Source organism: Chiloscyllium punctatum, chromosome 10 (assembly GCF_047496795.1).
Source record: "Chiloscyllium punctatum isolate Juve2018m chromosome 10, sChiPun1.3, whole genome shotgun sequence".
NCBI lineage: Eukaryota > Metazoa > Chordata > Chondrichthyes > Orectolobiformes > Hemiscylliidae > Chiloscyllium > Chiloscyllium punctatum.
The window spans coordinates 34447698-34472537 of record NC_092748.1 but is presented as its reverse complement, the minus strand read 5'-3'; the positions used below and the strand labels follow the sequence as shown (position 1 = coordinate 34472537).

The following is a 24840-nucleotide window of genomic DNA, read 5'->3' as shown; positions in this document are numbered from 1 at the left end:
CAAATATTGATTCCCAATTTTTATTTTAGGGAGGGGTCCTGCACAATTAATTAAGCCTTTTGTAAAAGGGTTTCAATTGCTGGATTAAGTGTTAATGGTGCTGGTTTTACCACTACCTAAGGTTTTCCTATTATCTGACATGTGTGACATGTCTGGTAAAATGTAACCACATCTCTAGGCAGTCCAGACCAATAAAAATGTTCTTGTATTTTGGCTTGAGTTTTCCTTGCTCCAAAATGACCTACTGAGACCTCAGGTGTTATCTATAACACTCCTTTCTATAACAAACTGATAATACGATTTGATGAACTTCTACTTATTTTTCATCTGCCTGAATACGTAATGGTCTCCATTTCCTCATCAAGGCTTCATTTTTGGGATAGTAACATTCTGGAATACACTCAGATTCTTCCTCTGTGTATACTTTTGTTACAACTCCTTTATTTTTTTCAACTTGTTGTTGTGATTCAGCTAGCTTCTCTGAACTAAAAAATATCCACTTTGTCCTTCACTTGCATTTTTGTTTCTCAACCATTTGATCAAACATAGTTTCTGATAACTGAACTTCAACTTCCTTATCGTTATTCTTTGATTTTTCCTCCTGCTTCAATCTGTAGCTTTGTAACCTTGTTACCACACTGTGAGGAAACATCCCATAACATCCCATTGTATCATCTTGCTTGCCTGACTTTCCACTGGCTTTCAACCACATTAGTCATCAGTCCTGCCTGTGATCCAGTGTCACTAAGCTGGTCTCTTTTTTCTAAAAGCTGTTCCTTTTCAGAGGCATCGTAAAACGGGCCGGGCTCTGATTAGACTAGTTTGGTACAGAGATGAAAAGCATTCTGAGAGGCCTTTTGTTTATATGTAAACAGATGAGACTTCAGGCCAAAGTGGTCATGTTTTAGAAGTGACCTGTATAATGGAAGGGGTGTGGTCAGCTCTCTAGCTGAGCAGAACGGTTCAGTCCAGAATTAGTTGGGATTTCAGCAGTTGACGGTGTGAACACACTCTTTCTCTCCTTCTGTCCTTCTAACGTCAATCTGTAAGCATCTGTTCCATGTTTTATTATGTTTTAAGGGGGTTTGCTTAGTGGGACTGTAGTGTATATTTGGAACAGCATAATTAAGTCTAGTTTGGATAGACTGAGTTCTGTAGGGGTTCTTTATTCTGTTCTTTGTGTTTCATTGTATAATTTTGAGAATAAATTTTTGTCTGTTTTAAAACCTGGTAGTCAACCTAGCTAACTTACTCTAGGCAATTTTCACTGTACACTTACCAAATCAAATTGCAAAGTTATGGCCTGGACTGCCCATTTACAAATGTTTTGAGTGGTCTGGCCTAATCAATAACATTCAGCTATATCATTCCTGAGGATAACCTGTATCTCTGGAACACAGAATTTCTCTATGACTCCAACCAACACTCCATCATGTTTCACCGGACTTTTCAACCTCAACTTATACAATAGAACAGTGTTCTTCTTACCACAAATTCCACATATTACCACCTTTCTGGCAATACTTCTTCCAAAGTACATACCTCCTCATCTCTCACCACCAAACATTGACTTACTCCTGTACCTTTAAACTTTTAATTTCTTTACCTGCTCATCCTTATACATATGAACAAACCTTACCCACACAGGTAAATTCCTCAAAGAGATCTGGTACTTCTTTTATCAACCAACTCCTGACCAGGCTCTACATTCTTTTGCAGCTCCTTATCTTCTACTGGGATCTCCTTTAGTACTTTAATATACCCCACTGGCTTACCTTGTTTTATCCGTCCATTCTCCCATTGCTTTTGTTAAACCACCAAAACTGCGACTTTGTGGGTTCTACTGTATTACAATGAAAACACTTGAGTTTTTTTTTACTTCTCTCCCCCCTTCATGGATTCCTTTCTAACCTGTAACAAACTATCTTTATATCTTCAACGAGATCACCTTTTCCTTTACTGTCAGTTTCCCCCAATTTCTATCCCGAACAAATTGAAATTGTTGTAGGAAACCAAATTTTGATTTATGAAGTACTTCATAACGATCTTTCTCTGCTGCTAATATTTCAGTTATAACACTCTGCTCTTCATATGAGTTCTCATTATTTTTGGGAAGTGATTTTTTGAACTCCTCCAAAATAACAGTCACTCCAAGAGAATCATATGTTTGATCTATTTTCAACACCCTTCTCCACTTATCCAAGTGACTTTGTTTGATCTTTTCAAACTCAATGTAATGAGGTCAAATACCGATTGACCAGATTCCATCTTTAGATTCCTAAATCATTGTCTGTAGGTGTTTGGCACTAGTTCATGTGCACTTAAGATGGCTTTTTACATTCATCATACTCCCCAGATACTTCTTCTGATAGCGATGAAAATACCTCACTTGCTCTACCTACCAACTTTATTTGAATTAATAATAACCATTTAGTTACCGGCCTATTCATGCTGCTTCTATTAAAAGTTATTCTATTAACTGTTAAAATAAGGGCTTCACAAGCTACTTTATTGACTTGGATGAGACAGCTCCGCTAAAAACCTTACCAAAGAAAAAGGACAAAATACACAGCTTAAAGTCAGCATCGTCACACTATGCTTGCTAATTTTACACCTACATTGTATGACTAATACTACACATGGCTGACTGTAATTGCTACACATTGCACTGACCTGACTGCAGCATGAGTACGGAAGGTGAGGCTGGAACATCAGATGATGTAATATAATTGAACTATTTAGTATGATTTCTGGGATCCTGGCAACAGGAAAGTTCAAAAGTTTTAATACTGTCCCTGTGCAATTACGCATCAAAGTTTCATCCAAGTGCTTTAATATCATAAAGACAAAATAACTTCTGTCTACAACAAAATCGTGATGAGTCAAATTGCAGAGAAATCAGCCAGAAATGATAGTGAAAGAGAGCTTTTTAGCTGAGGAGTGCCTATGTAACCCAATCTACCTATAAACATGATTTATATTAAATAAAATCTCTAATGAAAATACGGTAGATAGTAAATATGTCTTTATTTCTTGCACACATTAGAATGGCCTGATCTTGTACAGTAAAAGTCATATTAGAAATATTAGGAGTTAGTTCTAGAAAACCTCTAACCTTTTTCTCTAAAAGTGTATTATCTTTGGTCACTGATGTTAGATGCACAGGGTAGTTGACTGTGATGATACTAATCTTCTTTAATTCCGTTGATATATTTTGTCCACTTTTCTGATCCACAGCTCAGGCCATCGGGATGGTTCTATTAGCCTCACACAGTTTGGGTAGCATCTTGATATTTGCAAAGTAACATGGCTTCTTGGCCTTTCCCACCACCAGAAGCATCAACTTTTCAGTGCTATCCATGTTGCCGCAGTGACACATTCCTTTCTCCATTTACTATCAATACATTTTTACCTTTAATCATGAAACAGCAGTATGGTTTCACCTGAATTAAAATGGTGTATATTATGTGGGACCTGGCAAAACCATTTTGTAGTGAATCATCTGCTATTGCTGCCATAAGTGTTGCACCTCTACCATCTGCCATGTGGAAGACGTGCAGGACAGGGGGGTGGACACCTGCCTCATCAGCCTGGACCAGGAGAAAGCCTTTGACAGGATATCGCATACATATATGAGGGATGTCCTCTCCAAAATGGGCTTTGGGGAGGGAATCGGAAATTGGATCAGACTGCTCTACACCAACATTGTCAGTGCAGTCTCAATCAATGGGTGGGAATCAGATAGCTTCCCTGTAAGATCTGGAGTCAGGCAGGGATGCCCCCTCTCACCCGCCTTGTTTGTGTGTTGCATAGAGCCATTTGCTGAATCCATCAGGAAGGATGCGAGCCTGAGAGGGGTGACTATTCCTGGCAGCGGGGGCCTGCAGGTTAAGGCCTCCCTGTACATGGATGACGTCACTGTTTTCTGCTCGGATCCGCTGTCCGTGCACAGACTCGTGTGCATCTGTGACCAGTTCGAACGGGCTTCGGGGGCCAAGGTAAACCGAGGCAAGAGCGAGGCCATGCTCTTCGGGAACTGGGCCGACCAATCCTCTATCCCCTTCACCGTCAGGACTGACCACCTGAAGGTGCTGGGTATTTGGTTCGGGGGGGCTGGGGCGTGCACCAAGACCTGGGAGGAGCGGATCAGGAAGATGAGACAGAAACTAGGCAGATGGGGGCAACGGTCACTCTCCATCGCGGGAAAAAACCTGGTCATCAGGTGTGAGGTACTCTCAGTATTGCTATATGTGGCACAGGTCTGGCCTATCCCCAGGACCTGTGCCACCGCAGTCACCCGAGCCATCTTCTAATTCATTTGGAGATCAAAGATGGACCGGGTCCGAAGAGACTCTATGTACAAAGACCGGTGCAATGGGGGAAAAAACACGCCCAATGCCACCCTCACCCTGATGGCCACCTTTGTGTGTGGCTGCATCAAGCTGTGCGTGGATCCCCGGTACGCAAACACCAAGTGTCACTACGTACTGAGGTTCTACCTGTCCCCGGTGTTGCGAAGGATGGGCCTGGCCTCGCTGCCGCGGAACGCTCCGAGTAGTTGGACTGTTCCGTATCACCTGTCCTTCGTGGAGAAATTTATGAGGAAAAACACCTTTGACCACAAGTCCATCAGGAAGTGGTCAGTACGTAGCGTCCTTGAGACCCTTCGGGAAAAGGAGAGGGCGGATCCTGTCGAGCGGTTCCCTGAGCAGACTGTCAAAGCCATTTGGCAGAATGCCTCATCGCCAGAACTTTCCAACAAGCACCAAGACGTGGCTTGGCTGGTGGTGAGAAGGGCTCTGCCTGTGAGATCCTTTATGCACGCCCGGACTCTCTGCCGCACCGCACGCTGCCCTCGAAGTGGCTGCGGGGGGGACGAGACTGTCACACACCTCCTTCTGGAATGTGCCTATGCAGAGGAAGTCTGGAGAGGAATGCAGTGGTGCTTGTCGAGGTTCGTCCCGAGCAGCGCCGTGATGCGGGACTCCGTGCTCTACGGCCTGTTCCCTGGGACTCACACCGAGACGAACATTAACTGCGCCTGGAGGATCATCAACTCGGTGAAGGACGCTCTCTGGGCGGTCCGAAACCTGTTGATCTTCCAGCTGAAGGAGTTGACCCCGACCGAGTGTTGCAGACTGGCACATTCCAAGGTCCAAGACTACGTGCTGAGGGACGCACTGAAGCTTGGGGCAGCTGCTGCCAAGGCGCGGTGGGGAAAGACCACCGTGTAAGATCGGCCTGCCTAAAGAAGAACAGGGGGCCCATGCGGACGTTTTTTTGGGCTCTGCTGATGCCTCAGCCAAATAGATGTATATGTACAAGATTGAAAAATGCACAGGATTATAAATGCGAATGACAAGGATAAATGCGAATCTGTGTTTGTAAATATGGACATATGTATGGCATGATCAAATGTACAGACCATAAAATCATTCTATGAATAAAGTATATTTTTGAAATTAAAAAAAATCTGCCATGTGGAAGACGATGCCATCTGAATTGGTCCAGCTATCTCTCACTGCAGGTGAGTTACTTGTGGCCTAGTCTTTTTGCCAGGGTGACTCTCCTTTCCTGTAGGATTGGACTGGAGGTGGAAACTGTCTGTTTGGCTGCCTTGAACCACATTGACAGAGTTTTATTTAACATCAGGATAGGTGATCATTCTCATCTCTTCCTTGCTGGAGAAAATGCCTGCTTGTCAAAATATTCCAAGAATGTTCAGTTTATGCTTCAGAATAGTTGACAAATTTAAGATTGGCATTTTTTAGCAATGTCCGCTTTCTATTTTCTACTTGTTTAAAGCGTCAACTTTAATTTTCTCACATATTTGATCAAACTTGCAGGATTTGATTAATCTTCCTGTCGAGTGACAGCTCGCCCAGAGCTTTGTGATTTTGCATTCCAATGTGATCGACCATCATACCATTTGGTTGATATAGTCATATGATCAGCTTGCACAAGTTCAACTAATCCAAATTACCCATCTGGTGTTTTGACTTACCACAGGAATTATTTTATTGGATTTACTATTGAATTCCAGCAGCAATAGTTGAGAACTTCAACATGACTTTTGGTTTTGGTTATCTGCATTTAACTCATTGCAGTTTCACTGTATACAATAACTGAAGCAATTATAGAAAGAAAGACATGCAAGTTATTATTTCCAAAGGGCATCGCAAATTGCTTTACAGAAATTGAAGCACTTTTGAAGGGTATTCATTGTTTTAGGAAACTTTGTAGAAGGTTCAGTTCTGAGTACATTAGCTGTGATGTGGTCCAGACTCAGAACCTCTGCCACACTACAATTATCAGACCCTAACTTAATCTTTTGACCCTATATCTTTCCTTTCCCAAAGACCCCCTACTTCCATCTCTATAAAATCACCTGAATCAGAATTTCATTTTCTTTGTCTGCTGCCAAATCCTGTTTCTTTCTCAACTCCAGATTTTGCCACATCCAATGTATTTTTAGCAGATGCCCTTCACACTAGTTAAATATCAGTTAACACCCAAAACCTGTTATAAACCAAGTCTACTCAGCTTTGATCTGTGGGCTTCAAATCTTAAACACTTGAAATTTAAAGTGCTCATCCCCTCGCTTTCTCTATAATCTTTACCAGTTCTACAACTCTGAGAATTGCCCATAGTGTTAGGTGAAGGGATAAATGTAGGGGAATGGGTCTGGGTGGGTTGTGCTTCGGCGGGTCGGTGTGGACTTGTGGGAAGAAGGGCCTGTTTCCACACTGTAAGCAATTTAATCTAAAAAAAGTCTAAATGGTGGCCTTTTGCATCAACCAGTTCCTTCAACCATTAATGCCCTCGACACTAAGCTCTGGAACTACCTCCCTAAACTGCTCTTTCTCCTCTTTTCCTTTAAGATATTTTTAAAACCCATCTCTTTGACCAAATATTTCATCACAAATTGATCAAAAATCTTCTTCTTTGGCTTAGTATGTGAAGTTTCTTGGGATCTTCTGCAGTGTTAAATAGCAGTTACAAAGTTTTGACTAAAGCTGGTGCCTCAACCTTCATAAAAAAGTAATCACAAGTAAGTCATGGCATTGTATGATCTCATATATCAATGTACCAGAATTGTGTTTCAAAATACCAACATTAGATGTGATTCCACAACTGGACAATATTTGTTGAATACTCCTGAGTGTGTAAAGAATTATGCTGACAACCAATCTATTAGTATTGACAAGGTGGGTTCACAGTGTGGCGTAATTGCATGTATAAAATACTATGCAAATTAATAGACGGGACCAAGTTCTTTGCAAACAGAAATAACATATACACACACTGCACCTGTTTCAACCTCACAGAATAAATTGCAATTATTTGCTAGTTCATTTCTCAGGATAATACCTTGACCAATCAAAGCCTAATAACAAACTGTCAATCAACATTAACTGGTACATTCTTCATAGCAACACCATACCCATCTATAAGAACTCCCCTCTCATCCAATGTAAATATTGTTTTCCCCTTAAATTGGTTGAAAACTTGAGGGGTGTAAGACGAAAACTCTTTCCAGCAATACTCAAAATAGATTTAAGAATGACTTTACTAAATTTTAATACATGGTAAATGTGATTTTTTTTCCAATAAAAAGTTCCCAACAATTACATATTGAATTTCACTCTGGTCTTTCTTTCATTGCAATTGATAAAATTCAAAATGTGATGTGTCTGTCCTCATGGCTTCAAAAATACCATCACCATTTAAAGATTTTTCTAGTTAATATTCTCCTATGTTCAACATCATTAATTACTTCCATAAGTCAACCTCCCCTACAAACTATAATGCATCCTTTACTTTCCAATTTACAATTGAACAATAGCATGATCTAGGGATCATAAAAGAAATTGCTTCATATATAAATTAGTAATGCAATGCGGACTGAAAAGCAGTATAAAGCATTCCCCTATGTTCCTCCATTATGAAAATTAGTAAATTACTTACCATGGGCTCACCTCTCTAATTTTTCATGGAGTTATGGTCATATAGTACAGAAACAGACCCTTTGGTCCAACTTATCATATCTACCAGGTTCTCCAAGCTAAAGTAGTCCCATTTGCTTGCATTTGGCCCATATCCCTCTGTTCAAGTATCTGTTCAAATGTTTTTTAAACGTTGTAACTGTTTCTGCACTTACCACTTCCTCTGGCAAAGTTCAGTCAACATACGAACCACCCTCTGCGTGAAAAACTGGCCCCTCAGGTCTCTTTTATATCTTTCCTCTCTCACCTTAAACCTATGCCCTCTAGTTTTGAGCTTGCCCATTAATCTTGACCTTTGCAATTCACCTTATCTATGCCCATCAAGATTTTATAAGGTCATGTCTATAAGGTCACCCCTCAATCTCCTACACTCCAGTCAAATAAAAGTCCCAGCCTATCCAGCTCATCTAACTCAAACCCTCCAGTCCCAATAACATCCTTGAAAATCTTTTCTGCACTGTCTCTAATGCAATAATGCCCTTCCTATAAAAGGGCAACCAGAACTCTACACACAACTCCAAAAGTGCCTAATCCATGTCCTGTACAAATTCAACATGATGTCCCAACCCCTATACTCAGTAGTCTGGGCAATGAAGGCATGCATGCCAAATGTCTTCTTTACCAACCTGCAATGCAACTTTCAAGGAACTATGTGCCGGAACCCCTAGGTGTCTCTGTTCTACTCTGCTCTCCCCAGGGCCCTACCATTAACCGTACAAGTCCTGTTCATGTTTGTCTTATCAAAATGCAACACCTTGCATATATCTAAATTAAACACCATTTACCAATCCTCGGTCCAGTTGATCAAGACCCTTTTGTACTCTTAGATAACCTTCTTCACTGTCCACTATACCACCAATTTTGGCGTCATCCACAAACTTATGAACTACACTTCCTATATTATCAATGAAATCATTTATATATATGACAAACAATGTGAGCCCAGCACCGGTCCCTGTGGAACACCACTGGTCACAGGCCTCCAGTCCGAAAAACAATCGTTCACCACCATCTTCGGTATTCTACTGTCAAGTCAATTTTGTATCCAATTGGCAAGCTCTTCTTGAATCCCATGTGATCTAACTTTACTCACCAGTCTACCATGCTGAACCTTGTCAAAGAACTTGCTAAAGTCCACATAGACAACATCTACCACTCTGCTCTTATCTATTTTATTGGTCGCATCCTCAAAACACTTAATTGTGAGGCACAATTTCCCATTTTCAATGGCAAGTTGGCCCTTAAACACATTGAGTTACCTATTGCAATGAGAACACAGTTAACCCAGATGAACAATGGGGGGAGACAAAGAAAGGTTTGGAGAGGAAGAACTTACCTCAATGAACTGCTTTCTTTAATAGTAAGTTGCAAAGGAACAAGCAATGATGGTGTTAAGGGGAAGAAGAATGCAAAAAACCAGGGTCAGAGGAATTGAAGTACTGAAAATTGCAGATCTGCTGTTGGAAGAGATAAATATAGCAACAGGAAGCCCTCAAAGTGACTTCAACATGTAAGAAAAAGACCCAAGTTAGAGGTATAGTATTTTACACAAAGGTATATTAGATTGAACTCACTGTTCAGCTTAAAAACTTGTTACACAGCACTTCTAACACAAGACCTCTGGTAAGTCCATCTGGCAGTGGGTTCAGGACATTCCCAACAATGATGAGAGAGGAGTCTGGGCCTTTGCCTGCAAGTCATACTCAGATGAATGGCAGGCTAAATTCCGGCTGGTCTATGAGATCATTCTTTCAACTTTGGCACAGGACCCCATATGTGTGAGAAAGCCACTGCAGCATTGATAGGGCTGGGTCTGCTTTAGTTGTTTCCAGCATCTAATAGACTACATTGTAGCAGTTTGATACAACTTGCTAGAATATTTCAGAGTATACTGTCACATTATTGTGAATCCAGAGTTCCAGGCTAAGGCTGACAGATTTCCTTCTCTGAAACGTATTACTGTTTTATGTGCTCACCATTGCTGAGATCAGTTTTATATTCCAACTTATTGTAATTACCTGAATTTAAATTTCCTAGCTGACATCATAGGATTTAAAAGCAAGTCTTTGAAGCAGTGATCCAGATCTCTAGATTGCTAGAATTACGTAGAAAATTCAGGGAGAAAGTAAAAAAGGAGATAAGAAAGACAAAGAGGTGTGAGAAAAGACTAGTAATTAGGCAAGGAATGTCTATATGTCTTCTGCAGGCATATGATTAATAAAAGGGTAGCAACCGGGGGTGGGGGGGGGGGGGGGGGGGAAGAGTTGCATTCAACTCCTGAATAATTAAGTCATCAATGAAAAGAGGTGGTAATTGAGGAGAGCTAAACATTGTTAGAGGTATTAGAGGAATGGCCGTCTATTGAAGATTGCTAAGTAACCAGCACTAGATGGGATCCATCCAAGGATTTTGAGATAATGGCAATAATCTTTCAATCCTCCTTAGATATGAGAACATTCTTGAAGACTCAAGAATTACAAACGTCTTTTTGACAAAGCTGCAGCACATTTTTACGCACTTTTAAGTTTTAATGAAACATCCTAAAGGCTTTATAGGAACATTACAAGACAAAAAGGTATTAGGTGAGATGACTAAAGGCTTGTTTAAAGAGCTAGATTTTGAAAAGTGTCTTTAAAATGTATGGTGACAAAATGGCAGAGTAATTGTGGTTAGAAATGTACAAGAAACCAGAAATTACAAGACCATATCAACAGAAGAGGAGCAAGAGTAGTTCATTCAACTCCTCGAGCCTACTCCACTATTCAATATGAACATGGCAGATCATCAAGCTCGATACCTTAATCCTGCTTTCCCCTGAATCTCTTGATCACAATAGCTATACTGCCGACACTTTGAAAGCTCAATATTTTGACTTTCTGTGATAAGTAAATTTCACAGGTCCACCACTCTCTGGGTGAAGAAATTTCTTACCTCAGCCCGAAAAAATTTACCTTCTCTCGATAAACTATGACCCCTGGTTCTGGACTTTGCCACATTGGGAACATCTTTCCTGCATGTAATCTTTCTCGTCCTATTAGAATTTTGCAGGTTTCTATGAAATCACCTCTCATTCTTCTAATCTCCAAAGAATACAATCCTGAACAACTTTATCTCTCCCCATTCTTCAATCCTGCTATCTTAACAATCAATTTGGTAAGTCTTTGCTGTAGTCACCCTATAGCAAGAACGTCCTTTCTAAGCTGAAGAGATCAAAACTGCACACAATATTCCTGGTGTGGCTTCTCCAATGCCTTACACAATATCAGCAAGATATCAGTGTTCCTTTATTTGAATTGTCTCAGTATGAAGGCCAACATACTGTTTGACTTTACTGCCTGCTGCATCTGTGTGCTTACTTTCAGTGACTAGTGCACAAAGACATGCACGTCTTACTGAACATACCCCTCTCTCAAATTACAGCCAGTCAAATAATATTTTGGTAGCAACAAGAGGATGGCAAACTGGATAAGCTCACATTTATCCATATTATACTCCATTATGCACTTGTCCACTCACTCAGCCTGCCATAATCACACTGCAACATCTCTGTATCCATATCACGGCTCACCCTTCCATCCAGCTTTTTGTCATCTGCAAATTTTGAGACATTATGTATAGTTCCCTCATGTAAATCATTAAACTTATGGGACTTTGTCAAGTTTTCTGAATGTCCAATAAACACACCCACTGACTTCCCTGAATAACTCTACGAGTTATATCCTCAAAGTCGTCCAATACATTTGTCAAGCATGAATTCTCTTTTGTAAATCCACACTGTGTCTGATTCTACCAATGCTTTCAAAGTGCTCTGGGACAAAATCTTTGATAATGGACTCTGGCACCTTCACTATTGATGTCAGACTCACTGGTCTACAACTCTGTATTCTCTCTACTTCCCTTTTCAAATACTGGGGTTGCTTTACTACCCTCCAATTTGTAGAAACTGTTCAAGAGATTGAAGGATCTGAAAACATGACCACTAATGCATACAGCATTTCTAGCATCACTTCCTTAGGTGCTCTGCGAAGTAGAATATCAGGATAATCCAGACCATGGGGATTTATCAGCCTTCAATCCCATCACTTTCTCTAACACCATTTCTTTACTAAAACTGATTCGCATAGTCCCTTCCTCTCACTTCACCAGGTTCGCCATCATTTCTGGTACATTATTCATGTCCTCCTTTGTGAAGGCAGAAGTATTAATTTAGTTCATCAGCTATTCCTTGTTCTCCATTAAAAATTGCCCTGTTTCTGACTATAAGGGACCTACATTAGTTTTCACCACTCTTTTTCTCTTTACATACCTATAGAAACTGCATCAGTTATATTTCCACAAGTTTACTCTCATACAGATATCTCTGACGACTCTTACTTTTAAGTAATGATCCCTAATTCTAGATTTTCCTACAGTTTCCCATGCACCTGTTAATACCCATTAGAAATTTGCAAGTTTTAACCAAGCTATCTCTTATTCTTCCAAGGTCCAGCAGATTCAAGCCTAGCCTTCAGAAGACAACTCAACCACTCCAGACATTAGTCTAGTCAACCTTCTCTAAGCTGCTTCCAAAGCATTTACTTCTTCTTTAAATAAGGAACTATACATAGCACTCACGTGATCGCATTTTGAGTAGCTTTCCTATTTATTTGCTGTACCCGCATATTAACATTGGCAATTTATGCTCTAGGATACCCAGATATCTTTGCATCTGAACTCTGAAATCTCTCATCCATCAGATTTTTTTAATGCTACCTGCCAATGGAGTTTCACACTTCTCACATTATTTTCTATTTGCTAGGTATTTGCCAAACATTTACCATATATAGACCTCTTATAGCCCTACATCGTCTTCACAACTTACTTTCTGACTGATCCTCATGGTATCAGCAAATTTAGCAATCTTCTTCATCCAAGTAATTTTTATAAATTGTTAAACGTTGAGGCACCAGCACTGATCCTGTCATACCACTAGTTACATTTTGCCAACCTGAGAACATACGTTTATGCTTACTGTTACCTATTACCTAGCCAATCTTTTAATCAAGCCATATGTTACATCAATTCTACGAGCATTATTTTCCACAAATAGGGTTCCACAGGAGTCTGTGCTGGGATTCAATCTTTTATGATATATTTTAATGACTAAGATGAGGGAAACCAAGGCTAAATTTGCAGGTGACACAAACATGGTTTCCTACCTATGTTGTGAAGATATACTAAAGATGCAGACTCTCATGGATAATGTCAGTTGGCAAACTCTTGCAGATGGGGGTATAATGTGGGCAAATTTGAAGTTTTCAATTTGACTGCAAGAACAAAAATATCACTATTACCTAAATGATGAAAGACTGCAGAAATCTGGGCTGTAGTCTAATTTAGATATTCTAATGCCCAAGTTAACATGCAGGTATAGCATATAATCAAAGCGGGTTCTTTGATGCTGTTCTTTTATAGGACAGAAACTGATCATAAAAATAAGGATGTAATGCTTCAGTTATGCAGAGCATTTGTAGTGAGATCACAGTTTGAATACATTGTGCAGTTTTGGTTGATTATTTATCCATTTTGTTTTCTAAATCAACTTATTCAGGGCTGTTAATACATACCTCTGGAGCAGGAGGGATTTGAACTTGGGCCTCTTCGTCCAGAGGAAGGGATAGTAACTCTGCACCACAACAGCCTGGTACAATTATTTAAGCAAGGATATAACTATGTTGCAGCTGTTCAGAGCAGGTTTACTTGTTTGATACCTGGAATGAGTGGGTTGTCCCACAAGGAAAGATGTAGACTGAGCTTGTTTTCATTGCAGACTAAGAGTGGGGAGGTGATTTGATTGAAGTGTGTCAGATTCCATATGCTCTTAATAAAAGGGTGTGACATAGAAAGTATGCTTTCTCCTGTGGCTAAAACAATTTTAAAATTAGAGGGTCACCATTTTAGATGAGAGGATTTTTTTTTCCTCTGAGGGTGCTGAGACTTTGGAACTCTGTCTCAGAAAGCAGTGGAGCCAGAATATTTTTAAGACAGAGATAGATTGATTCTTGTTCGGCAAAATGAATCAAAAGGTACCAGATGTAGTTTGGAATGTGGGAATTCAGCCATGATCCTATTGAATGGTAGAGCAGACTTGAAGCAACAAATGATTTACTCCTGCTCACATGTCATATGTTCTAGTCAACAATGCATTTCAACTATAAACATGTACCCAATCATAGACAAAACTGTGGTCTTGCATTAACTTGAAGTTGCCCTCTGCTCACTGCTGAACCCAGGCATTTATTTTAATCAGCTGGAAACACTGAATTATTTTACACTCTTTTGATACAAAACTAAAAGACAAGAGTTATGTGGCAATATGTGCAATCATAGTGACAGAAAAATGTTTATTCAAATGGTTCCTTCATAATTACAGTAGAATAACTAACATACAAAAGTCTCTTATAACTGCAGTACTCCTCTCTTCATTGGATTGTCTGTCGTTATTTATTTACGAGTCAGTGCCATTGATGATTAAGCTGTTAAATACAATATAAGTTGTGTTTTACAAGCAAAATATCCTTGGTTTAGAGGCCTCTAATCAACTGGAATGAGTAAAGACGGTTATTAACCAAGTGAATTTCTTCAGGGACATGGCTAATATGCCACCATGTACTCTCCAAATGAAAGCAATATTCAATGAAGAAAAGAAGCAAATATAACAGTGCAGAGATATGTGATTTCTTTTACAATTGACACTTTTTACTTCTGTATGTGTTTCTCCAGATTTTGCAGAAATATGAAATTGTAATAATTTTGGTTACACTTTTAATCAACAAATATACCGCAAGTCCATGAAGAAATCTATAGTTTTAAACCAGAATAAATACAAACGTAATTAATGCACATTTAATCTCATTCATACTTCACTCATTTTTTTTGTTAACAGAGTAATGCAGTAATTTACATATCAGTGCAGTTCTGAAATTAAGTATCAGATTTAAAAATAATATTTTATCACAAGAAAACTTAAGCTAAAGTATTTCAATCTTTTCAGATTTCATTAATTTACCATTTTAGTACTCCTGTCCACGTGAGCATCTGTATGTCAAACATAACTGTACACAAGACTAGCAATAAACATCCTTAAACATATTTTAATATAATTAGAGAACATGATCAGACACTGAACTGGTCACCTTTGAAAAGTACTTTACTTCTTTAAAATCTGAGCTTTTGCTCGATTAATTTTTTCCACAATTGACTGATCAGTAGCTGCTGTACATTTTGAAAGAATAATGTTCAACTCGTTTTCATTCTTGCGTTCTGTTGCGGTTTCCACAGCTTGTTCTAGGTCTCTGTGTTAGTGAAAGTATAAAATAGATTAGAATGACATCAGGGAAACAATTCAGATGCTAACTGAAAGCCAAAATAACCATCCGTTTAAAGAATAAAAGTTGGTAATTTATAATAAGAACTGAAATGTTTAAAACATATGGCTGGTCAGTCAGTTCTTGGAAGAAAGGATGGGCTTATATTTTTTTAAGAGAACTCTAGTGAAAGTTATCCCTTGAAACGTTTTTGGATAAAATCCAGATCTATGGCTACATCTTACTAAAACTTTACAGCTGCCTATATGCCTATCTACAATACCTGAAATTCCAATGTCGCGTCTGTCAACTTCAACTATTAGAAATTCTTATTCTCCATTTATAATGGATATTTTATAATTAGTTATATGCCTTGGCAACGTGGGCAAAAGGAACTTATAAGCTATGGTTTCTGTCTAGCAACTTAAAAGTTTAGGGTTCAAATTCCATGATGGCAGGTTGGGACACAAATTCAATAATTCTGTTAATTTGTGGGTTTTAAACAGATAAAATGACTACAGAGGTAGTCCATGTTCAAATATAAGATCTGGACAATATCCAGGATTGGGCTTACAAGTGGCAAGTAACATTTGTGCCATAAAAATGCCAGGCAATGACCATCGCCAAAATGAGTCAATTTAACGACAATCTCTTGACATTCAATGGCATTACCATCAATGCATCCCCCACTACCAACTTCCTGGAGGGTTACCACTGACCAGAAACCTAACTGGATTAGCCACGTACAGTGGCTATAGGAGCAGGTCAGAAGCTGGAATATTGCAAATAAGTGACTCACCTGTCCACCATCTACAAAGCACAAGTCAGAAGTGTCATAGAATACACCTCATTTGCCTGGATGGGTGCAGCTCCAATACCACAAGAAGCTTGAAGTCATCCAGGACAAAGCAACCCCTTAATTATCACCACATCCACTCAATCACTTCCCCCCATCACTAACGTTCAGTAGCAGCAGTGTGTACCATCTGCAAGATGCACTGCAGAAATTCACCAAAGTTCCTCAGACAGTACCTTCCAAATTCACAACTACTTCCATCTCGAAGAACAAGGGCAACAGATGTATGGGAACACCGCCACCTGTGAGTCCCCTTCCAAGCCATCCCCCATCCTGACTTTGAGATATATCTCAACTCCTTGATTGTCACTGGGGCAAAATACTGGAAATCCCTCCCTAATAGCACCGTGGGTCAACCCACAGCACATGGCCTGCAGTGGTTCAAGAAGGCAGCTCACTATCACCTTCTCAAGGGCAACTAGGGATGGGCAAAAACTGCTGGCCAGCCAGCAACATCCATGTCGCATGAGAGGATAATAAAGTTGCCGCTGCATGGCTGTAAAAACCAAACTGGTTTATCATTGAACCTTGGGTATAAAAAGCTATTGTCATTATTTACTGTGGCAAAAACTACGACATCATGCAGTTGATCTTTAATGCCCTCCAGAAAAATAGAGCTGAGCAATAAACACATCTTACTCAATAATCAAATAAAACTTGGAATCTACTGCCAAAAATTGAAGAAACTTTCTGAATGTAATTCTTAAATGTTTAATTTGTTTATTGAATTTTCCACTGACCAAAAAAGGATCAAACAAAATAAAAATTAAACAAAATTACATTTCTGAGTAGTATTGCCAGATTTATCCACCGGATGAATTTGTTAAATAACTAGAGAAATTTTTACTTGACATCCTTAGTTATTGCCAAAAGTTAAGTTCCCTTCCTAATAGCACAATGCGTATACCTACACCCTAAGAACTATAGGGATTCAAGGTAACTCACCATCAAGAGTGCACAGTGATGGGCATCAAATCCTGGTTTATCCCATAAACAATGTGAAGGAAATGTGCTGTGTATCCAATTTTTTAGAAGGCACAAGTACCGCTCAGTTAGTTGTATTGTCACTTTTTAAAATTTCTAGCAGGTAGATGTCAGAGGTTTTAGAATCATAGAGGTTTTAGAGCATGAAAGAACATCATCCGTACAGTAATCACTTGAAAAAAATCAAATTAGTTCCACCCACTGTAAATCCTTTGTTTTCATGTTTATTAATGTTTTATTTATATTTCGGAAACTCAAGATCAGCTGTGATCACACTGAATCACTGAACAGGCTCAACCGGCCAAATGATTACTCCTGCCCCTATTTGTGCTTCTGCTTTCTTGAAGTGTATGAAAGAAAAACGTAATTACTATTTTCATACTTGTAAAGTTTACTTTATGTTCATAAAGTGCAGCAAGCACAAGAGTTGGGACAATTAAAACAGACACAGACAAGAGACTGAAAGGAACAGAGACAAAAGGATTCCAGTTCGACACAAAAACCTCAGTGTTTGGAAGGAAATGGAAAAGAGAATTAAAACATACTTGTCAATTTGGAATAGCTTTAGTGCTTAAAAATAACCAACCCTATGTCCGTTAACCTCGCAAAGCATACCTAAGTATGTCACAAAAGACAATTAATATAAGGTTTTGAAGGTGCCAGAAAGTTATAGCAGAGGGATCAGGGAAAACCACCGAAAGGTTTAGAATGATAAAGGTTGCAGTAAAATTCTTTCCACTTACCCAACCATAATATATCCTTTCACTTTCTGCTCTGGACTGACCTTTGCTACATATTTCTTAGCTTCATATTTGTTACGATGCTTTACACAGATTTCAACAAAAGGCTGGCAAATGAAAAAAAATTTAAAGCTTTAGAAATGCTAAACAAAAATTAGCAAATAAACATGTAAATACTACGTAGCGTTCAGGATCATAGAACACATACCATATATCCTATTGGGGATTTTTTGCTTTTAGAAAATTTCTCAAGTTCCTCCCAGTCTTGTTTCTCTGCCAGTGCAGAAATCTTCAGCCACCAAAACCTGAACATCATAAAAACAGTTGTTATCTCTCAAGGATTAGAATTTTTTCCTCGGAACATTCAAAATAAAACACTTTAAAGTATGTTGCCTGTTTTCAGAGCTGAGAGATACAGTGGCATCTCCTGAATTTTTAGAATCTATTTGTTGACAAAGTGTGGACTAAGCGAGCATTTATTGCCCAATCACTGTTCCCCATGAAAAGCTGCTTTTTTGAACAACTGAAATTCCAAAGTAGCGACAACCACACGTTTTGAGGAATGTAGTTCCAGGACTTCAATCCAATGACAATGAAGAAACAGCAATAGAATTCTAAGGCAGAATGCTGTGCACATTGGAGGGAAACTTGCAAATGGTGATGCTCCAATGTGTCCACAGTCCTTATCTTTGTTGATGGGACAAGCCATGGATTTGGAGGGTGCTGTCAAAGGGTTTCAGCGTGTTGTTGCAGTGCATCTTACAGATCATACACACTGCTGTTACCATAAAATGGTGGAGGAATTTAAAGCTTGAGGATGGAATGCCATTCTTGTAGCCTGCTTCTAGATGACGTCAAGTTGTAGTAATCCAGGCAAGTGAGCCTTGAATATGGCAGATAGGGGTTGGGAGTCAGAAAGCAAGTTACTCGCCACAGCATTCCCAGGCTTGGAGCTGCTATTGTAGCCACAGTATTTGTAAGCTGAACTAGTTAAGTATTTGGTCAATGATAACTGCCAGGATGTCAATAGTAGGGGATTCAGTGATGGCAATGACATCTCAAGGGAGGATAGTTGGACTCTGTCTTGTTGGAGATAGTTATTACTTAGCACCTATGTGATGCAAGTATTATGTGCCACCAATGAGACCAAGACTGGATATTGCCCAGTTCCTGCTGCTTTTCGACATGTACTGCTTCAGTATTTGAGGAATCACAAATGGTAAACATTGTGCAATTACATGAACATCTCCACTTTTGACCTTATATTGGAGGGAAGATCATTGATGAAGCAGCTGAAGATGGTTGGGCCTCAGATACCACTACCACTCAGATACCACAAACTTCAGTCAACTACTTTGATTCATTATTGTCAGATGTACTGAGATACAGTGAAATTATTATTTTAGGTGCTCTACGGGTAGATTGTTCCAGATAAAGTGCATCAGGTAGTACAGAATAGTGTTACAGCCACAGAGAAGGTGCGGATGGGGGGGGGGGGGGGGGGGGGGGCGGGGGGAGGAGGAGGAGAAGGAGAAGAGGGCAACATTAACATTTGTCAGGATCATTCACTGTTCTTTAATCTATTCATATATGCATTTGAACTTTTATATCTTCTGCCCAATGGAAGAGGGTGGAAGAGAATAGAACCAGGGTGGGAGGGATCTTTGATTATGTTCGTTGCTTTCCTGAGGCAGCAAAAAGTACAGATGGAAGGTTGGTTTGCATGATGGACTGAGTTGTGTTCACAACATGTGTTCTTGTCACACCACGCTGTGCTGTGCACCCAGATAGGATGTTTTCTATGGTGCATCTATAAAAATTGGTAAGAATCTTTGTGGACATTCTGAATTTCCTCAGCCTCCTGATGAATTAAAGGCATTGTGGTGCTGCCTTAATATGAAGAGCAACCTCGCTCATCTCTTTTATTTATGTTTGGTGCAAGGCTGTGAGGAGGTCAGGAGCAGGGTAGCTTGGCAGAATGCAAAACTTGTATTGGAGAAGCAGCTGCTGAGTAAAATACAGCCACCAATCCATCATTGAATCTAGTGTTTGTAGCTGTTCTGAAACAGTTTGGTTAGGGATGCGTCAAGTTCTGGACCACAAACTTTCTTTACTATTGTAGGTTCAAATCAATAAGCTTTTGTGTTTATCAAAATCAAAATTTATCAGCATGAATGCTGCATTAACAGAGGAACAGCAATGATTTTAAAATCAGTCTAAACAGGTAGACCTAAAGATGCTCCTTAGATTGTGTCCATTCTTAACACTGCAACAGTATTATTTCTCAAAACTAGTTAAAAGTGCAAACTACTTTTCCTATTTCTGGAACTTAATTAACATATTTGCTTCTCTCTCTCTCTCACAAAGGCTTTTACACTCTGTCTTTTGAATGATCACTACTTTACAGTTGAAATATTATGCGTAGCTTGCTGCAAATACATTTGTGAAATAATGAAAGAACTACGTAGTTTTTATAACAACACTTGTAAAGACACGTGAGTCTTCCTTCTGACTGCACTGCAGTGTTTTGGGTTTCAGGTATATTGCAAATGGATCAGTCAAGCTTCTCTGCACATGAGAAAGAGAAATTTTTTTAAATGTTCTAGCGTGTGCACCTTCTAGGCAGCAATTATCATGGCTCTCATTTCTAATATTCAATATTAAGGTGGATACTCAAGCTTCCTCTGGAGTACCTTGTGTATCCAACCCTGCAATCCTCATTTCTCACATGCCTTCTGGCAAAAGGTCATCGATCGGAAACATTATATTGATCCAAATTTTGCAGTTGTAATGAAAGTTGAGATCATCAACAATCACCATCATCACAACTGAGATACAGATGGTAACTTCTGGTACTCACACCAGCGCAAAGAAAAATGGTGTTTTCAGTTATTCTCTGCTCCACTGCAAGGTGTATTGTTGAAGCGCCGAGGGTGGAAATCTACAGAAATCTCCTGAACTGACATTAACATTTTAGACTCTAATTTTGCTGCGAAAACCCAATGTAAAAAGTTATGCATAATTGAATTAACTTTAATTGGGTCATTAACAGTGTATGAGTCATAATTATTCCTGAACAATCTTTCAGGAATCAAAGAAAAACAAATTTTACCTTTGCAGAATGTTGAATTTCTCCATTAAACTTCTATAATACAAATAGCTTTTTAAAAAAAAGATTGATATTTCAGCTTCTATTATAACCTATGTGTATGTTCCACTCTTTATTTCATTTTCTGTAAAATGACTAAAAAGTGAAGGATAATCACTTCCCAGTTTACACTCTAAGAATCTTCAATGTGACTGAGTGGTTAGTCTGTTTGATGTCCACTGTGGGATACTGGAAACTCACTATTGTTTGGGCCAGAATCAAATTATTGTCAGGACAGGCAAAATCTTTTGCTACAGGAATCACTAGAGCTGTGAGCACTTTGCTTCGAGACTAGGTGAGCATGCTGTGATTTCATTCATCACTCTAAAATCTAAGCTACTAATTTCTTTTGTTGCCGAATCCATTCGTTCCGGCATTTTCTGTTAATATATCAGATTCCCAGTATCCCACTACGTGCTATCATTTTACACTTGTTAAATTTTACACGGAACTGTTGGTGTATTTTATCCTGTTCAAACTTAAAATTCTAAAAAAAAATTCACTGTATAAATTGCTGCAACGATCTTAATGAACAATTTCAATGAGAACTACAAACAATTTGATCATACCTTTTGTCAGGAATTTTGAAGTCTTTGTAAAGTTGTTCAGCCTGTTTATGCTTGCTGTCCAGTAACAGTGCTTGAACAGTATCATGTAAGGATAAGTCTAAATATGTTTTACCAGATTCTTTCTGCAATCGAAACTGGTATCGCAACAATTTTATCTGTTCTTCTGTGATCTAGAATTTGATAGAGAAGTCAGTTTACATACACAACCATATTTTTGTTTGTAACTGTCACAATAAGGAGGCTTTTTCTGCAAATTAGCTCCACAAACTGAGAGGTGCAGGGCCATGAAGCGATTTAAATACAGGATTGAGAACATTTAAAGTTGTGTGGGATCAGCAGCCAATCAACAACCATGAAATAACCATAAAATCCATTTAAGTAAATATTTAAGTGATACTTTATTCATGATACTGATGGTTAACGGGCCTTAGAAAGTTGTTAAATGGCACATTGTGCAATGCAATAATAGAACACTGAAGCAATGATTTCTCTCATAATAGACTCCTGTCTTCAGCTGTATCATCTGTTTTTTTTGGGGGAGTGCGGATTGAGGTGAAAGAAAGAGGAATGTCCACAGCCTCTCACACCTGGAAGAAAATAAAAACTTAAGAAGGCATAAAGAATGTGCAAGAAGCTACATAGTAACCACAGTGCAAATTGCACGGCAGGTTTTGGTTTGAATTGTGCCGTCACAACGGCAGCAGTGGTGACTTTTTAAACTTTATGGCATTTGGACAAAGTCTGGCATAGTGTCACAGTGCTGAATATGATATTTGCCATTTCTTCACGTACCTTGGCAGCAAATTCATTCTTGGCTTTATTGTATTCATCCACAGCACTCTGCAAAGCAGCTACTCGTCCCTCGATTGTCTGATAAGCAAAGTGAGACAATTTAAAACCTGAAAAAGGAGGCTGCAATTTAAAATTTTTTTAAAAATCAATGATAAGAGACCATTTCAAAAACTAGAACATTGATAATTGACAAAGGATGCAAATTTGATAGAATAAATTACATTAACCACATTCATGCTTATCAAATGGTCAGCAACTTGACATGGTGACATGTAATTTGCATAGATCTCAGCTGCTTACTAAAACAGATTTTCGAGCAGTGACAATTTTTTTTTGCACAAGGGTGCAACTGTAACCTGTTTTGTATCAGCACACTTGGTCAGCCATTATCAATTCCACCACTGGAGAAGGATAATATAAGCATTAATACAAATACTATGGCGAATATAAACGTTGCAGAATGCACTGATATATAATTTTCGGTTGTGTGATATATTTATAAATATAATCCTGTGGAAAACAGGCAGATGGATGCTGGTTTGCAGCAGAGTCCTTCTGGAACAGTGACTAACTTCAACATTTATCACAACATCTGTAACTGCAAACCTCTAGAAAGATGTTTATACTGTTGGGCTGAAGGCAAGTGGTGTGAATATTTACGCTATGGTTTCAGTTCAGAAAACAACAGTGCAGAAGCAGGAGGAGTTCAAGGAACCAGTCATTTCAAGTGAAGTATTTAATTGTGAATTTTCCAAACCAGGGTAGTTTGGTTAGAAATTTACAGGTTATTAGCATTTTGAAAATATAGGCACAGATATATGAAAAGTTCATTTGAAGAGGCCTGAGAAGAACTCATGGAATTGTCTCCAAAGAATTTGGCAAAGAAAATGTAAGAAGTCAGTAGAAATTTTAGTTGAGTTAGGGATATAATTTCTCTAGACTTGAGTCTAGAGAAATTATAATGGATATTGTTGTGGAGAAAAGGTTGAAGGCTTATTTTGCCATGTATTTGAGATCTAACATGTTCTGTATTTAAATAGTTTGCTGGTTTTTCAGTTTTTGTGCAATAAGTTCTGTTTTGTTTCTAAAGAAAATCTGCAGCCTTGTGTGAATATGTTTCAGTGGCTAACCATCATGTTAACTAACTAAACAAAATAAACATATGATCTACCATTGTTTCAATGTGGGATCTGACTTGATCAGTAGCATTATCAGTTGAGAGGCTAACTATCAATAGGATTAACAAATAAACCAAACAGCTACGTTAAGCAATCTTTACTCCACATCAGACAAGTGAATGTGAAATTAACCAGTTTAATCGTTACCTTCAATTACAGTTGCTATCCTTTGTGCACTCAAACTAACAACTTTCTAAAAGGTCATTGCCAGACTGTCATGCAACTCTAATTTCAAATCACAACCTATGCTGCACAGATTTGAAAAAAAAATCATGCAATGACTAATGCATATTAGTCAGTAAACTAAACAATCATTGCTTTAATTCAATTTGGCATTGAAATTGATGGTTATTTAAATAAAACCCAGGTGAAATCCAGCCCACTTAATTCAAAGTACTTTACATTAAGGCCTAACTTAACATGAATCAAAGTGTCAGTAATTGAACATATTTTTTTCTGAAATTTTAATAAAAACAATACTCAGCCTGAGAATTACAACATTTTGGTTTTAACACCAATTTCCAGCAGATTTTTGGAGTCAAAAAAAAGTTCACCAAATGTGCTAGGCTCATTTCAACAGGAGTTGAATGCGTGTTGCTGGAAAAGCACAGCAGGTCAGACAGCATCTGAGGAACAGGAAAATCGACGTTTCGGACTGAAGCTCTTCATCAGGAATGAGGCTGGGAGTCTTGGGTTGAAGAAATAAATGGGGGTGGGGGGTGAAGAGATAAATGGGGGGGTGAAGACATAAATGGGGGGGTTGAAGAGATGAATGGGGGGGGTGAAGAGATGAATGGGGGGGTGGGAGGATGGTGGGGCTAGGGAGAAGGTAGCTAGGAGTGCAATAGTTGGATGTGGGTAAAGGTGATAGGTCAGAGAGGAGGGTGGAGCGGATAGGTGGGAAGGAAGATTGACAGGTGAGACAGGTCGTGAAAGCAGTGCTGAGCTGGAAGGAAACCATTAGGGTAGCTCTGTGTCGAGTTTTAATTCATGCTAACCAGAGAAATCCACAGCACTACAGGTACTGACTATGGTGGAGAGCAAGGACCCCAGCAAACCTTAAGTCACTCAGGTGGAAAATCTCTTCACTGGCTGAAAAAATACCTAGCACTCAGAAGGTGATTGTGGTTGTTAGGGGCCAATTATCTCAACATAAGTTCAAGGTGGCAGTTGGCCACAAGGCAGTGACAGGTCATAACATCATAGTCTTGATGCTTCAAC

General features: G+C 39.0%; 1 protein-coding gene across 2 annotated transcripts in view; it reads right to left on the bottom strand.

Moving 5' to 3' along the window:
• Positions 1-14349: 14349 nt before the first annotated feature.
• The window catches only part of vps16 (VPS16 core subunit of CORVET and HOPS complexes), a 45355-nt gene continuing 34864 nt past the window's right edge, over positions 14350-24840 (bottom strand). For both annotated transcript variants that reach the window (XM_072578880.1, XM_072578881.1), the window contains 5 exons: positions 22442-22519; positions 21650-21819; positions 18141-18237; positions 17936-18039; positions 14350-15340 (listed from right to left, as the gene is read on the bottom strand). In XM_072578880.1, coding sequence (XP_072434981.1) covers positions 15196-15340; positions 17936-18039; positions 18141-18237; positions 21650-21819; positions 22442-22519 — 594 coding nt within the window. In that variant the 3' untranslated portion in view covers positions 14350-15195. The remainder of the gene's footprint in view (positions 15341-17935; positions 18040-18140; positions 18238-21649; positions 21820-22441; positions 22520-24840) is intronic.